The sequence below is a fragment of the Atractosteus spatula genome, chromosome 7, assembly GCF_055471065.1.
Source record: "Atractosteus spatula isolate fAtrSpa1 chromosome 7, fAtrSpa1.hap1, whole genome shotgun sequence".
Classification (NCBI taxonomy): domain Eukaryota; kingdom Metazoa; phylum Chordata; class Actinopteri; order Semionotiformes; family Lepisosteidae; genus Atractosteus; species Atractosteus spatula.
Window position 1 is genome coordinate 40,981,734 of NC_142712.1, and position 14,962 is coordinate 40,996,695.

Consider the following 14,962-nt stretch of genomic DNA (forward strand, 5'->3'; position numbering starts at 1 on the left):
CATGATGAAACACCAGTTATATAATAAGCTCATAGGTAAACAGATTTCACAACACAACACAGAAAAGCACCTAACAAACAGGCAAACATGCAAGAAGCAATAAAGGCAACATCTTTTTCCTTTTTCTTTTCTTCTAGAAAATTAACAAATGCATCCCCAAATTCTCTCTAGGGCACATTTTCAGGAGCCTTGTGAAACAATTTACTTCGCCAATCTAATGGATGCAGCGGACGCCCAGTTTGGGCAGAATACGCACAGGCACACATGCAGATAACATCTCACGGTGAGGAAGACAGATGGGAAGTCATTCACAAGGGCAAACAGAAGGTGTTTCCGAGGTGCACAACACCAATGACACATCCGAGATAACACAAGCAGCAGAGTGGAAATGGGCAGAGCTGTTCAGCTCTTATGCTCAATTTAAACTTTAGATTTAACAGACGTTTTAGCGGATCTACAGTAAGAGGTGACAGTCAATACAATCAAAAGCCTTGGTGGATCACCTCCACATCCTCCACCTCTCTAAGACTTCCAAATGCCTCCTGGCACAACAACACAGCTCTGGACACATTTCAGATAAAACTTAAATAAAAGGATTACTGAAAATAACAGAGCACGAATCCAGACTCCTAATCCTATACTACAGGTATCTGTAAAGTATTCGAATGGTAGAACAAAAGAAGCAGAAAAAATATAATTAAAGAAGCACCCTGAATTACACAAACAAAACAAAAGAATCACATAAGTAGGCACAGGCCAACAAAATGGAAAGAAAAGAAATGGGTGGCTAGAACCAAACAGAAAATCCAACCTTACTGATCAGTATCCACTGCTCCTATCTGAAAGATATTGCCTTTAAAGGAAAGGTCTCACGTTCACCACAAAAGGCGGCTGAATTGGGCAAAACCAGCCGGAAACGAGCTCGGCCACATCTCGCACCCCGCTGGCTTCAGGGGGTGTGCAGGCACACCTGAGGTGGAAGTGATCGGACCGCACAGGGCAGCGGTTCCCAACGCTGCTGGAGCTCATTCCAGCCGAGCTCTTATTCCTCAGTGCTAACAGCAGACTGGCTGGATCTGCTTGCTTGCTTGCTTAGATTTTTATCGAACCCTTTTCTTCAGTTGGTGGCAGACATACCCACCCACGTGTTGGTACCGATTCCAACTGCTCCAGCACACAGAACTGGACGCAGCCTCTCCTTCGTGTGCTAGCTGTTATTTCGGACTCTCACTAGCTGATCTTACTAGGCGACAAACACACACACACGTACTGTAAAAATTCAATTCTGTCACTCCCACCCCGTCCTTCAGCTGAGGCCCAGCTGGTTACATTCCAGGCAGCCGGTCTGAAACTCAGATGGGTGTCATACCCGGTACAAACCCCACTTGACCTTTTAAGAGCTGAAAGCAAATTTACAAATATGCCCCAAACAGGAAATTGAAATCAAATAGCTTGCGATTAAGAACTCAGCTGGAGCAAAACGCATGGAACATCACGTCTATCCAGGACTAGCGTTGGGAACCACTGGCAGAGGAGGAAAATGTTTCCTAGTTTAATACTTCATAAAGTATTAGACTCTACATTCATTGCTCCTGACAAGTGAGCAAAATACTGAGGTCATTTAAAATGTCATTGTCGCGGTACATAGTTACATAGATTTCAGTAAACAAATGTCATCAGGCTGTTAATCTGTTCTAGAGTCTTTTTTCTAATTCTACTGATACCTATATGAACTGCAGCCAAAAGACTTTGTTTGTGACTACTCTGACTTACTAATTAGCTTAGAATAAAAGTGCCAGTATAGTAACCTTTAGAACATACCAAGACCTTTTTTCCAGAAATTTTTAAATAAGGGTATTCGGAATTTATCTGTCATCTTCTCACTTTTTGGTATGTATTTTAATATTTTGGTATTCTGTAAGCACAGAAATGCAATCACCAGTTTTGGATAAAAAGATATTCCTTTGGTAGAAACAGCAATACACACCCCCTACATCACCAGTTCCCACTTTGGGGAAAAAAAATCCAGCCATCTACCTACATACATAACACACCTAATTGTTACAGATGCTGTAACCCTTTCTGTACAGTATTTTGATTTTGCACTGAGATTTATGGCACATGCCCCCAGCTTACAATGGGAAACATGGAGATTAAGACATATACAATTGGTAGTCATGCTCCAACAATATGTCTAAATTCAATTAACACCTGTTAAAACCAAGGGAGATTATACATTACAGAAAGGGTTATTTCCTAGTTGTGTCTCACTTAAATGCACTCAACACTGATCACAAAGAACAATGCAAACACACAAAAAAAAACTCATGAAGATACACATTGTAAAAGTATGTCAGGAAGCTGTCTGTTGATTTCAGAAAAACGCTTGTGGGAGGATACTTCCTATTGAAACCCCTCCCAGTAATGGGTGGGGAAATAGCGTGGAGGGAGCGCGGAAGCTCCACCCACAGCATGCTCTTAACTCACCATGCTGTAACACAAGAAATACCGAGAAAGACAGAGACTCCTTCTGCTATTTATAATAACTACTGAAGTTTTTTGCTGTAGGTACAGTAGCTGATGCAGAACTTCTGGAGAGGCGGACTCCCAGTTAGAAATTAAAGAGCAGCTTAATTAAACATGATAACGAAGCTTAAATTCCGACAACAGTAGTGTCTTTCCAATTTACCAGACTTATTTTAATTAGCCATCTTCAAGGCAGCCCTTGCAACAAATAATGCTGTCCATATTCATTTAAATAATCTCGAAGGGAACAGCAAAAGCAAATGAGGAACATCAGCCAGGGGAAAAAAATAGAAATTTACTTTTAAAAATAAAATCTGTTTAATGTATGTTTTCCTCTCTGTAACAAGTTCCTACTCCAAATTTCAGGGGAATACAACACTGAAATTTTCCGTCTGAATACAATAAGGGTTTCATCTAAAGGTGATCAAATGTTAATGAATATTATTTTGAGTTTAATTAAACTCTGTGGTCAGAAGGCAGTTGTACAAAACCAAGACATGTCTCATTGTTGATGCTGTTCTATCCTGTTTGACATGGCAAGATAATCCGTTGTCACTGGACCAGTAAAACCTAGCAATAAAGTCTAGGATCTGGCTTGAAGATGGAGATCTTTACGTCTTCAGTACTAGTAAGAGGCCTTTAGTGTAATGTCAATTCAGAACTGGCTATTTCAAAATGAGGCAGCTCAAAATGACAAATCATCTGGCGATTTAAAGAAAAAAAAAACTTTTGTTCTCTCACGGCTTTGCCTTTTTAACAGGATCAGAAGGCAGAATTTCTAAATTAACAGACGTTCTAATTCATAGCAGGAAGGTCCCATCACATGAAGAAGCTGCTTTTTAATTCTTTAATTATGTTTTCTCCTGGGAGCCCACCTGCCTCTGTGATTTGCTGGAAGGAAGTGAACAAACCCTGTGAGAGAGAGAGACAGGTGTGCAGGATAGAATGACAGACAGGCAAAGAACAATGCATTCAAAGTGCACGCAGTCTTGGTTGCTCAAAATGAATAGTGGAAAAGATGTAAGGAGATTTGGTTAAGTGAATGAAATCCAGCAGTAATCCAGTGAGCTGAACAGACTGGAGATAGGACACAGACCTGAGCTGTTTCGTGGCTCTAGCACCAAGATAGGAATTTTAACAAGCTCTTGCACTGAAATTGACCCAATCTCGCAACTCTAATTGAATTTGTCATCCAGATTTCCAGTTTGCATTAGGCTTGAAGGTTTGTTTTTCCCTGATCAGTAATCAAATCAGCTTGTTTTTTTTATTATGACATAAATCTGCAGATTTAAATTATGGCACTGAGACGATAATGAAGTATTCTACCTGAGGACATACGAGGATACGATAAGAGTTATCACAACTAGTAAAAATACTCAATATTTTTAATATTGAATTTACCTATAGATGTAGAATGGCAAAAAATTAAGGCATGGTCCCAAATATTTACTTTTAAATTCAATGTTATGCTTTTTAAAATAATCTAAATTTTCCTAAAGCTGGGCAATGTCTGTTGGAAATGAGAAAAATTCTATTTACAGTATGTAACACGCACATTACCTTTCCCTTCTCCTAGGAAATGACAATCCAAGGATCTTTCTAGAAGCTCTTGGAAAAGCCCTGCTTTCAGAACACTGACCCCCTCAGCTGATGAGCAGCTGTAGCAGGCCTGTACAAATAATTCTGAGGCAGGTCTGAAAAAGCAAGGGCTACCGTCAAGAGTCCAGGAGAAAGAAAGCCGCTATCGAGGTGGAGAAACCCCCCAGCTCTGAGTCATAACTCCTCGCAGGACACCAAGTGGAAAGAAGAGAGCGGGAGGTCAGCGCCGATCGGCAGAGAGGGGGCATCTGCCGCAGCAGAGCAGTTTCTCGTGCAGCTCGGTGCCCTGTGGGTCTGGCACCTTCCTGAAGGCGCAGCAGGCTGGATGGCAGAGGGCACCAGCACCACACACACACACACACGCTGTGCTCAGGGCATCGGAGCCTCTCCAGGCTCTATCTGCCCGATCAGCTTCAAAACGAGACTTGAGCAGCTTCTGCAAATCCCATGAAGAGGGCGATTTTGACAGTCCCTTTCACTACAGGGCACAACATGCGCCCAATCTTCCGTAGAGATTATTTTTCATTTAGAGCTGTTGATCTAGGAGCAGGATTTTGAATTACGTAGTGATGTACATTTTTACTAAAAAAACAGCTTGACATTTTTTTCCCCAAATTCTTTCAAGGAGAAAGGAAGGGTAATTTCATAATCCCTGCAAAAACAGACTGAGAACAGTGTCTTCCAAGTGTCAGAGGAGTAATTTGATATATTCTGCTGACTCACTGTGCAGAGCAACCCTATGGGTTTTTCTGAACAGCGGCATCTGAATCGATGCCATGGGCTACACATCCATCGTCAACGTTTTATTGCCCGGACTCTTTTTTTCTAATCTTTCATTGCAATGAATTTCTCTGTCCCTCAGCGAGCTGATAAAAACAGCATTATGCTGACTCAGGTTCTCCGTTCGCCTTGGGTTATAGGTGGTTGTCTACAATGACACGTTTATTTGCTCCCTGGAGAATGGAGTGGTGCCGGTATCGCCCTCTGCAATTCCCAGCCTCGGAACACCGCAGAAGTCCAGCCATCCAGCTCTGACATGCCACTTGAGCAAACATGCTTTTCCCAACAAATTGGAATGGGTGGCAAATCTAGCTGGCAGAAAGGCATTATGGGGTGAGAGAGATACAGATTTTCAAGATGCAGGCAGCCGCAGAAAATAAGAGATGCATGGTTATTTATAGTGCCAGTTAACCCTCGGGAGTTACTTTTTTTCCCATTTAAAATCTTGCACTACTTAAGATCAACACCCACATAATCGCACAATGCATTAGCGTTTCAGGGTAGATAAAAGGGTGGATGCGATCGTGGTCTGTTCTCTGAAGATTTAGATTACCAGTGTAATTTTTCAAAGTAAAAAAAAAAAAGTCATTAACAAAAGCAAAATACTTATTGTTCTTGCCGAAGAACAATTAGGGTGAATGAAATTGGATAGGCCGGCAGTGATTAGCCTTTCATTCGCCTAAGGCTTTGCACGATCTCGACTCACTAAGGACGAGGTGGAGGCGGTGGTGGAGGGGTTGGCGGGCTCCACGCCAAACTTCCGAGGGTTAACTCATGCAAGTTTGTATGCACAGAATTGGAAAAAACAATGCAATGCACAAGGTAGAAAGAGGTAGAGATGCAGAGCGATTCAAAACGCAGCCGCTGTACACAAGAGTGTGTGCGCACACAAGTGAGTGAGTGAGTTAGAGAGAGAGAGAGAAGAGGTGGTTATTATTGGCATTGTCAGTTAACAATCATTAATTAGATCATGCAGCTTTGGTTGGTAGAGACACCGCACACTCACTGCCTGCAGTAGAAGAGGAAGCGGAGGCTGTGACAGGCGGTGGAGCGGCAGCACTAGTGGCGGCAGAATTGGCGGACAAGGAGGAAGAGGAAATCGCTACATGGGCGGGGCTAGAAACAGTTTTTACGTCGTGGTGCTGGCTGACCACCGAGGGCTGCCGACGTAGGGCCCCGGGCACTGCTGTCGCGCCCGTCTGGAATGTATAAACAACGTCCATCTGCAAAGAACAGGAGAGTAAGAGGGAGACCCGCCATGGGCTGGCGGAGCACGCGTGAACAGAGAAATAACCAATCACGGTCCAGTTAGTGAGAGAGAGGGAGGAAGGGACGGGGGCAGGGGGGAGGAGACCTGAGAGCAGAGGATCAGGTATGGGAGGGAGGTGGTGGGGTTGAGAAGGAACAGACATGGGCAAACACAGCTCAGGGAAGGGATGGAGGCAGGGAAGTAGTTGGCAGCACAGAAATTGGAGGACGCCATGAGGGGTTGGGGAAAGGGGAAATCTAAGGCTGAATAAATCAGACAAATGCTTACTTGCTTTTTTTCTCCAATACTAAGATGTTATTTTGAACCAAAATCACCTGCTAATCAATGGCTTCCATTCTGAGATTGTCAAAGCAAACCAGACATCAGCACTCAGAAAGCAAAAACATGAACTGGGTCCATTAGCATGTGCCTGGCGAGTGCTAGTGATCAACCTTAACCTCTTTAAACTGCAGGAGATGCCATCTTGCTGTTGAGGATTTGTATTTACAGAGAGGTTACAGAACAAGGAAAGGAGGACATAGGTGAAAAAAGTGGGTGGAATGAGCACACAGGAGATGAAGTCATAGGGCAGAGAGAACCCAGATGTTTAGAAGACAAAAACCTCTACAACAGACTCATGAGCTCCTCCCATTTACAAGAGCTGATGAAACAAGAACCAGGAGGAAACCAATAAAAAAAGAAAATCAGAGAATCAGTCTGGGAGAAAAAAAATGGAAAATAAAGCCAACCGCACAAGTACCAAAGGTGTACAACTGCACAAGTACAATGCAGTGCTCAACAGCTTGCGAGCAGATGCCTTTTAGAAGAGGAGATATAGGGAGACTTTAACAGTGTATGGATACAATATGCTGAGCGTGGGTGTGCTACTATGCGAGAAACATTAAACTAGGCTTTTGTACGCCTAGTTCTGGATGGCAGTCCATGTGCTAGTGTTCATGTGGTCTCATAAATTTTTAATCTGCAAGGAAAAGAAAAAGAATACACACTGTGCTCCAAATGTTAACCAACATTGTTACAGCAGTGCATTCTGTCTCAACAAAAACAATTTGGTTGGTGCCATAACACTCCTGAAGAATATCTTGGCATTATTTTTATACTGTGATTACACATGGATTCTTCTTTTGCCCGTGCATTTTCCATCCTTAAGTTAGAGTGCAGGCAAAGAAAAAATATTCTATTAATAAACCAATAATTAGTAAGCTGCAGAACAAGTAGTTCTCATTTGTGCTCCTCAATGAAGGCTTAAGCTTCACTGTTTTATAATGCCTACCTTTAAATGTTTCACTTTGTTAGATGTTTGGCTAGCACTGATGGTATTGGGTATTGGGCAATGAGCCCAGACATCTACTGTATGATGTTGTATATGTACAAGCTGACATCTACAGTAAAATCAATCAATTTGTTCAGATTAACATTTTTGCTGCTAAGATAATCAGTTAATAAACTTGGAAAATATCCCTTTGCTAAATCCACAGTTTAGTTAGCAGCAGCATTAGTGCCTTCCAGCTTGATTGTCAGATGTCAGATCTGCAGCAGGGACTGGCCTGCTCAGCACTAGGATGGGAGACCTCTTAGACAAATCAGGTTGCTGCTGTAAGTTGCAGTCTTGGTTGACCGGTAGGTGGCGATCTTCCTTCTGGATTAGAATTAATTTAATTCAATGGGTGAAGTAATTTCTCACTCCTCCTGATCTGTTATGCAGGAAGGCTGCTGTATGTCACCCAGGAAGGTACTGTACTTCCGAGGTGGGTGAATTAGGTTCCTTCCTCTGTAAAAGTGCTCTTTTATCCTTTGGGATGAAAAGCACAACAGAAAAACTACTTTGCTTATAGCATCTACTCAACTGGACAAAACTGGTGAATTAATGAATATCATTCTTCGAAAGTAAAATGTCCAAAAACCCATTAGTTCAACAGCCTCATTAAGAGAAAAATGAAACAGAACAGAGCATCTTTCGTATTTTACACACCGGTTTGCCCCCGGTGACTTTCATTGAGGCGGCTATGTATTTTTGAAAAGAAATCTGTGAAGAGAAGATTGTGCCTCAATGTTAAAAATACCCCCACTTCCCCTCCACCACACATCCGCATGAAATTTAACTGCACAATCCATATACTGTATGGCTTAACTGCAGTTTTTGTGCTTTTCATCACAAAAAAGTGTCACTGGGGGGGAGGGAGAGAGATTTGCCTCCAGCTGCACTCTTATATTTTATCACTTCCTGCTAGAGACCGCAAACCTCTCTTCTCTGGTCTTGGAAAACACAGGTTTGAAGGCGTATTGTGTTTATTGAAATGATTGCGCCCACAGATGTGCCATCCTGAGGTATACAAACAAATAAATAAATGAAAGGGGGATCATTCTCAGGAAATCTAAATTATGGAACATTTATATAATGCATAATAATAGGGAATGTATTCTACTGCTTTTCAGAATTCAAAAGGATACTCCTACACTGCTACCTGGAAACAAACAGCTGTGCTTTACTGGAATTTTCCATTTTTTCCTCCCAGCAAAAAAAAAAAATATTGCACCAGAAAAATTGTGTTGTAGACAATACAAGGGGAAACGACCCTGGTCTCTACAGTTTACTTCTCACAAGGCCTTTAATCACTGTTCCTGATCAGAAACCATCCCCGCCAGTTTCTCACCTCCTTTCTCTCTCATTTTACAGCCCCCGTTACTACCTCCTCAAAGAAGGAAAAAAAAAGTCTGAGGAAAAAAAAATAAAAACTAGAACTTCCTTGCCATGGGTCACTTCATTTGTCATAGCTAGCTCCAATCCATACCTCCAGCGATTTTATTAAAAGCAAATAACAGCACAGTGCTCAAAGGTAAAAACAAATCCAGAGTACATTGTTCCATCCCCAGTAGCTAGGAGACTGCTTCCAAATACAGTATCCTCACAAGAGAGACAGACTGGGCAAGGGGAGGAGGAGGAGGAGGGCGGCAAGTTGGGTTTGCTTGTAAACAGTAGGAAAGGAGACCAGACAAGCACAAGCTTACAAAACCCAGACCGCTCAGCTTTAGATGGGTTTCTGTCCTAAAAAAGGAAAGGATGCTATTAAATACATTTTAACGGTCACAGTAAATAATCACACAAGAGAGGAAGAACAACATTCGTCCAACAAGCCCGTAGAGACAAAAGAACACTAAGAAATGAAAAAGAAAATGGGGGAAAATCATCCTTCCCCACCTTGTGAAAGCCACTCTGTACGTTTTGGAAAAATGAGACAATAATTCCAAACAAACAAAACCACAACTATAAAGAGGGGAACTGTTTGAAGATTCCGGGGTTGACCTCAACCAATTAAAGGGACTTTTTCCCCCCCGTGATTTTCTTTGTGGGTCAAACACAAACAAAACTTTGTTCTTGTTTTCTCATAAACAACAGGTTTCAGCCTTGTTTACAAAACGAGAGTGTGGGCACTTTGTGGTATAGATAGTTTGGTGTTTGAAGGGTGGGCGAGAGGAAAGGAAGAGGGATCGTACAATACTTGGTTCTGGAAATAACAAAAAAACAAAAAGCAGCTCTAGCAGTAGTCACACAGCTCAGCTAGAGAGGCTTCCCTTTCACTGTCTCATCGAGAGATTCACACCACCTCTCGGTAAAGGAAGCTTGTGAGAAAAGTCACCAGATTGGTTCATTCACAAGTCACAGTTTAATATTAGGTCTGAGACACCAAAAAAATAACTTCCTTCAGAAAAATAAAAGGCGGTGTGCAAACACAAACGTCAAGCTCTAACATACTACGTGCTGTAACTGTGACCGTGACTCTGCTAAAAAGAAACTGTCCGGAATGGGAGATAAGCGCGGCCTCCCCTAGATGAAAGATAGTGAGGAGTGAGGGACCAGAGTGTGGGAAGAGAAGAGGAGGGTGTTACTGTAGCAGAGCTCCAGGGGGCTCCTCTCACGGCAAGGACACGTGGCTGGGAGCATGTCGCCCACAGCGCCTGGGGACGGAAAGGGCTGTTAGTGCTTCCCGATGGTATTCCCTGGGGCAGGGGGGGTTTTGGGGGGTGGCGTACCTGCGTCTGGATGCGGTTGAGGCCTCGGAACCACAGAATCTGGCCCCGGCGCAGCTCCATCTCAGCGTGGTCGATTTCATCCGCCCCTTCCGTGAACTCCTCCTCATGGATCTCCTCCTTGGTTATGCCGTGTCCGGCCTCCTTCAGGAACTTCAGCCGGTGGGTGGGAATGGCCGAGATCAGCTGGAGGGAGGACAAGGGCGCAGTGTCACACTGCAGTCATTCCCCTGCTCAGGATCTTCAAGTGGGCAAGCAGTCTTTCGGAATTACTGTGCAGGATACTAATTATGATTGGTTTTAGAGTCTTTACCTTTTGCCCTTTTTTCTTATATTTGATGGCTTCACCTAAATTTTAAAATTGATGTCCTATCTGAGAATGAACAGTGAAACATGGACACTAAGTGTGTTTCAAATCGAGAACAGGTGGCACTTCTTTACCCATAGGGTTGTGGGAGTTTGGAACAAGCTACACAACCATATGGATGAGACAGATACCTTGGCGTCTTTCAAGAAGTGGCTGGGTAAGATCCTGGGAACAATTAAATGCTTAACTGCTAATCAACTGAGATGAGTCAAATGTCATCTTGTTGGTAACTTATATTCTTATAGACTTTCCTGTATTTCAGATGCACAGAAGACACTTTAATCAAACTCTTAAAACTACAGTGCTTATGATAAATTTCTGATTTAAATCCATCCCTTGTCAAACGCATGTGAGCACTTATCAATTTACATTCTGTTTTTGTCCTGATAAAATCCAATAGGAGAACAGTTTCAGATGAAGACTCCAGTAAATTAAAGCACTTAGTACAAAAGGGCTTTGATCAAATGCAACTGCATACTCAAAAAACCACACGCAGGCATCCCACCCCCACATCACATTACATAGGTAAGCCCCCACAGCAATGATCAATTCACAAAAGTCAAAACTGACTTCAACAAAAACAAAACTAGCAAATCTGATCAAAATTCATTGTGTTGCAAGACTTGCAGTTCGACTGCTGGAATCAACACTACCCATGGTCCCAGTGGTGAGAATTGTGAAAGCAAAGTAACTAAAAACAGTCTGCAGGTTTGGCAGCTCTGGATAGTATTGTTTCTTCACTCTTAAGTGACAAAACTGTAGTTTACAAGCTTGTTTACACACAACATTCCTTTGTTCCTCCCACTTGACACAAAACTAGTCCCGTCACCTACATATGCTGAATTCGTAAAAAATCTTAAACTGAAAAATAATAAACTACTATAAATCTGTAAAACAACATCTTTAAGGAAGACGAAGAGCATACCCTTTTAGAAACCTAAAACAGTACGAATTACTGGTGCATCCTGTTATTATTGCACTGCCACAGGAAATGCCAACAGTTCTTTTGTCATCTTCTCTGATCGCTCTGCTCTAGGTATTCGGGAACAGATTCTGAAAGCATCAATGGCATTTTCACCTACAAGGAGCGATACACGCTGAATACCTGCCTCAAGCGTTTACAGGCTGTTTCACTTAATTCACATCCCAGCTGTCAAAGGTCTAAGTGCGGCTCTGCTCAGCAAAGGCTTTCTAACCAAGAGCCCGTGAGCAGGCATGTGTGCCAGGAACAGGGCACAGGCTGTTGTGTAGTCCTGGGTGTTGTTTTCACACAGTAAGCATAAGAAGCGAATGCAGGCTGTCTTCGCTGGATGATGCGTGACGAGACGCAGAGGGAGTCTCTTGTGGAGGCTGCGGGTCCCAGGGGAGCTTGCAAACCTGGGACAAAACGCTTTCATCTGCGCCAAGGCAGATTGGCAGAATTCGTTATGACAAAGCTCTCGACGCTGGGAGTTTTGGAAAGTCCATTCCTCTGTTTGAAGAACTACACAGACTGTCTCCACGCCTCAAGCCTGCAAGGCTCCAAGAATAAACTTTTTCTCCGCCCACAACCCCATTTCAAAAAATGACAAAACTGTAAGGGCGGTAATTGCTTCTTCTGGCTTTTGCCGATATTTTATCGCTTCCATCAGGCAGCGGCAGAAAGATCCACGCACGCACAGGGCTCTGATGTACAGTGTCTAGGAAAGAATCCCAGGTGGGTGACAGCTGCAGATATTCAGGAATAAAGTTCAGGATGTATTTGAGCCAGTAGCTCCTCAAGTTCTTTCCAGGTATCTGTGCGTGAGACATTACTGATGTTGCTCGTGTCCCTCGGAAACATAGATTCTAAGTATCAGGAACTCTTCTGATTCAGTGATTTAATGTGGTGGGTATTAGTTCACCCAAATGTCTTTTACAGTTATAATTGCTTTAGCACAAGCCAGTATTCAACAGTTCAGACATGAAACTGCTCACAAAACAAACTACACAGCTACAGAGCAAAAATGAAAAAAGATCAACTGCTAGCTGCATTCCCAAGCAATGTGTAGCAATAAAGAAAACTGAAAATCAGGCTGACCTTCAGTGGGATGATATCATGTTCAATTTGAAAAGCAATAGCCCTTTATGTACTCACGATATAATTAGGTTAGAAATTACAACAACTGTTGTAATTAATAGGAGGACTGTGTTTTGACAGGATGAATACATTCTCCAACCAGCTTTTTCCTCTCTTGTGCTCCCATTCTCTACCCACTGGCTGAAGGCCAGCGGAACCTGTCCTCACCTGACCCCAGAGCAGCTCGCCCACACCGATGAAGATGCACCACAGCCACTGGTCAACAGTCAGGCCGGAGCAGGAGAAGGGCTTCCCTCCAAACTGGACAATGATGATCTGAGACGGATTCAGAAAGAGGGAAGAAGTCTCAGATGTTAGGAGAGGACTCGGGGCCCCCCTCCGCCGTTCCCAGCTCGCTCGCTCAGAAGCGCTGCGACGAGCCAAGCTTGCTTTTCGTAAATTGGCAGTTATTTTTGGTTCTAGCTGACTTGATGACTTTTTCACGACTCGGCTCGCAGCTACGATTCCCGTAACTGCACTCAAGGGAGAGGGAGGAAGTGAGGGAGAAAATTTTACTTTTAACTTTTAAAGACCTACAAACCAAATCCCTGCAATACTTAGGGAGTAATGAGAATGCTAAGTGCCAAGCAGGGCTTTATGCTCTGCTGAGGCACACTTTTTAATAGCACCTTCTTATAGGTACAGGTGTCTTGGGGTGCTTGCTCCCCAGCTCTGGAACTCACTCCCTGGCACTCTGAGAAATGTTAACTCTTTCCCAGTTTGTAAATCTAGACTAAAGACTTAGTTGGAGTTTTCTCTTTTCTACATTTTGTTCTATTTTCCATTTAATCTTCTGTTCCTGTTTTACTATGTAAAGTGCTCCCAAACATTGCTGGTATACATGGGCAGTCAAATCCCTCACTAATCCTTGCGAGTGCAGGAAGACTCCTCCGACTCCGCCCACCTGCAAGCCACGCCTCTTAACACGTCACAGGCCAATGTTCAGCACTGATTGGAGGAGAAGAGCGTCCCTCACTGACAGCACCACCTGCCTGAGAGTCCCCGGGAGGCTTGAGAGTCATGAGTCCTGACTTATCTAACCCTACTGCCTCTTGAGGCATTTCAGTCACAGTTGGCTAGACAAGACCCAGGTTCAAACCCATGGTTGAACACCTGTTGCTCGGGAGAACACCTTAACTGGTTGAGCCTGCAGGGAAGCACTTTGTGAAAACATACTTAATCAAGAAAACCTTCTAGCATACTGCATACCATACTGCAGTTTTCTATCTTGTATATATAATTATACTAGTTTATTCACATTGCACAAATTCTACCTCAATGCTTGAAATTACACATCACAATAATAAAAAGCGAAGAAGTCATATACACAGAAATAAAACCACTTGTAACTTGTAAATAAAAATTACAATTGCAGTTGGTGTATTAAAATACTAAAATAAAAAAATGTAGCTCAATATGAAAAACAAAATTGATCTGACGGAGTAAGACTGAACTACTCCAAGGCCCACTGTGCCATCAGCACTCCACCTTGCCACACTTCAGACGAGGGGCTGCAGTTTAGGTTAGATTAATCCCTGCAAATGTCATTTTGTTATTCTGTATATCAACACTGATAACCCAATAGGAACTGACCTCAACACATGACTAATTTCATGTTCATAAACATGCAGCACTCAACACCCAATCTGACTTGCGCATTAAAGGATCCAGGAAGTGTTATCCTCACTCCTTAACAGTGTTGCCCTTGCATGTGTCCTGGCACGTACCTGGCAGGCGAAGGTCCCGATCACCACTGCGCAGAAGATGGGGTTGCGGTAGATGCCCTCGAAGACATTCCTCTCCCCGTGGATCTTGCGGGCATTGATCTCGTTGAACAGCTGCATCATGACGAAGGTGTTGAAGACAATGGTGTAGTGCTCAGAGGGGGGCGCGTGCAGCGGACTGTTACGCCCGCTGTCGATGTCGAAGAACTTCTCCCCTGATTCGGAAAGAACAAGTCTTCATTCTGAGACCAAGCACTGTGACACTGGTACAGTCAGGGAGGTGGAAGTTGAGTGAAAAAATGGATTTTAAAATTTTGGAGCATGGTATGTAACTTGAGAAGAAAGGTTTTGGAAGTTTCATACATACAAATGGTTCTGGACACATATCTACTTTTATAAGTAAAACTCCAAGATGGTATTATAATATCATCCTCTCAAGAAATGAGTACAGTATCCCTAGAATTAGTGCGTTTTAAAATGCACAACTTGTAAACTTGTGAACTTGTAAACAACTTGAGTAACAAACAAGCAAGAGAAACACCCTCCCAATGTGCCTGCTGTATAGTGGAATA

At 43.0% G+C, this 14,962-nt stretch overlaps 1 protein-coding gene across 5 annotated transcripts in view; it reads right to left on the bottom strand.

Annotated features, from left to right (window-relative positions):
• Nucleotides 1-14,962, bottom strand: part of atp2b4 (ATPase plasma membrane Ca2+ transporting 4) — a 96,598-nt gene that overhangs the window by 10,602 nt on the left and 71,034 nt on the right. For 4 of the 5 annotated variants that reach the window (XM_088920845.1, XM_088920847.1, XM_088920844.1 and 1 more), the window contains 3 exons: nucleotides 14,394-14,605; nucleotides 12,835-12,942; nucleotides 10,205-10,387 (listed from right to left, as the gene is read on the bottom strand). In XM_088920845.1, coding sequence (XP_088776971.1) covers nucleotides 10,205-10,387; nucleotides 12,835-12,942; nucleotides 14,394-14,605 — 503 coding nt within the window. Of the gene's footprint in view, nucleotides 1-5,911; nucleotides 6,129-10,204; nucleotides 10,388-12,834; nucleotides 12,943-14,393; nucleotides 14,606-14,962 lie in introns of all 5 variants that reach the window. The other variant, XM_088920848.1, reaches the window with a different exon arrangement.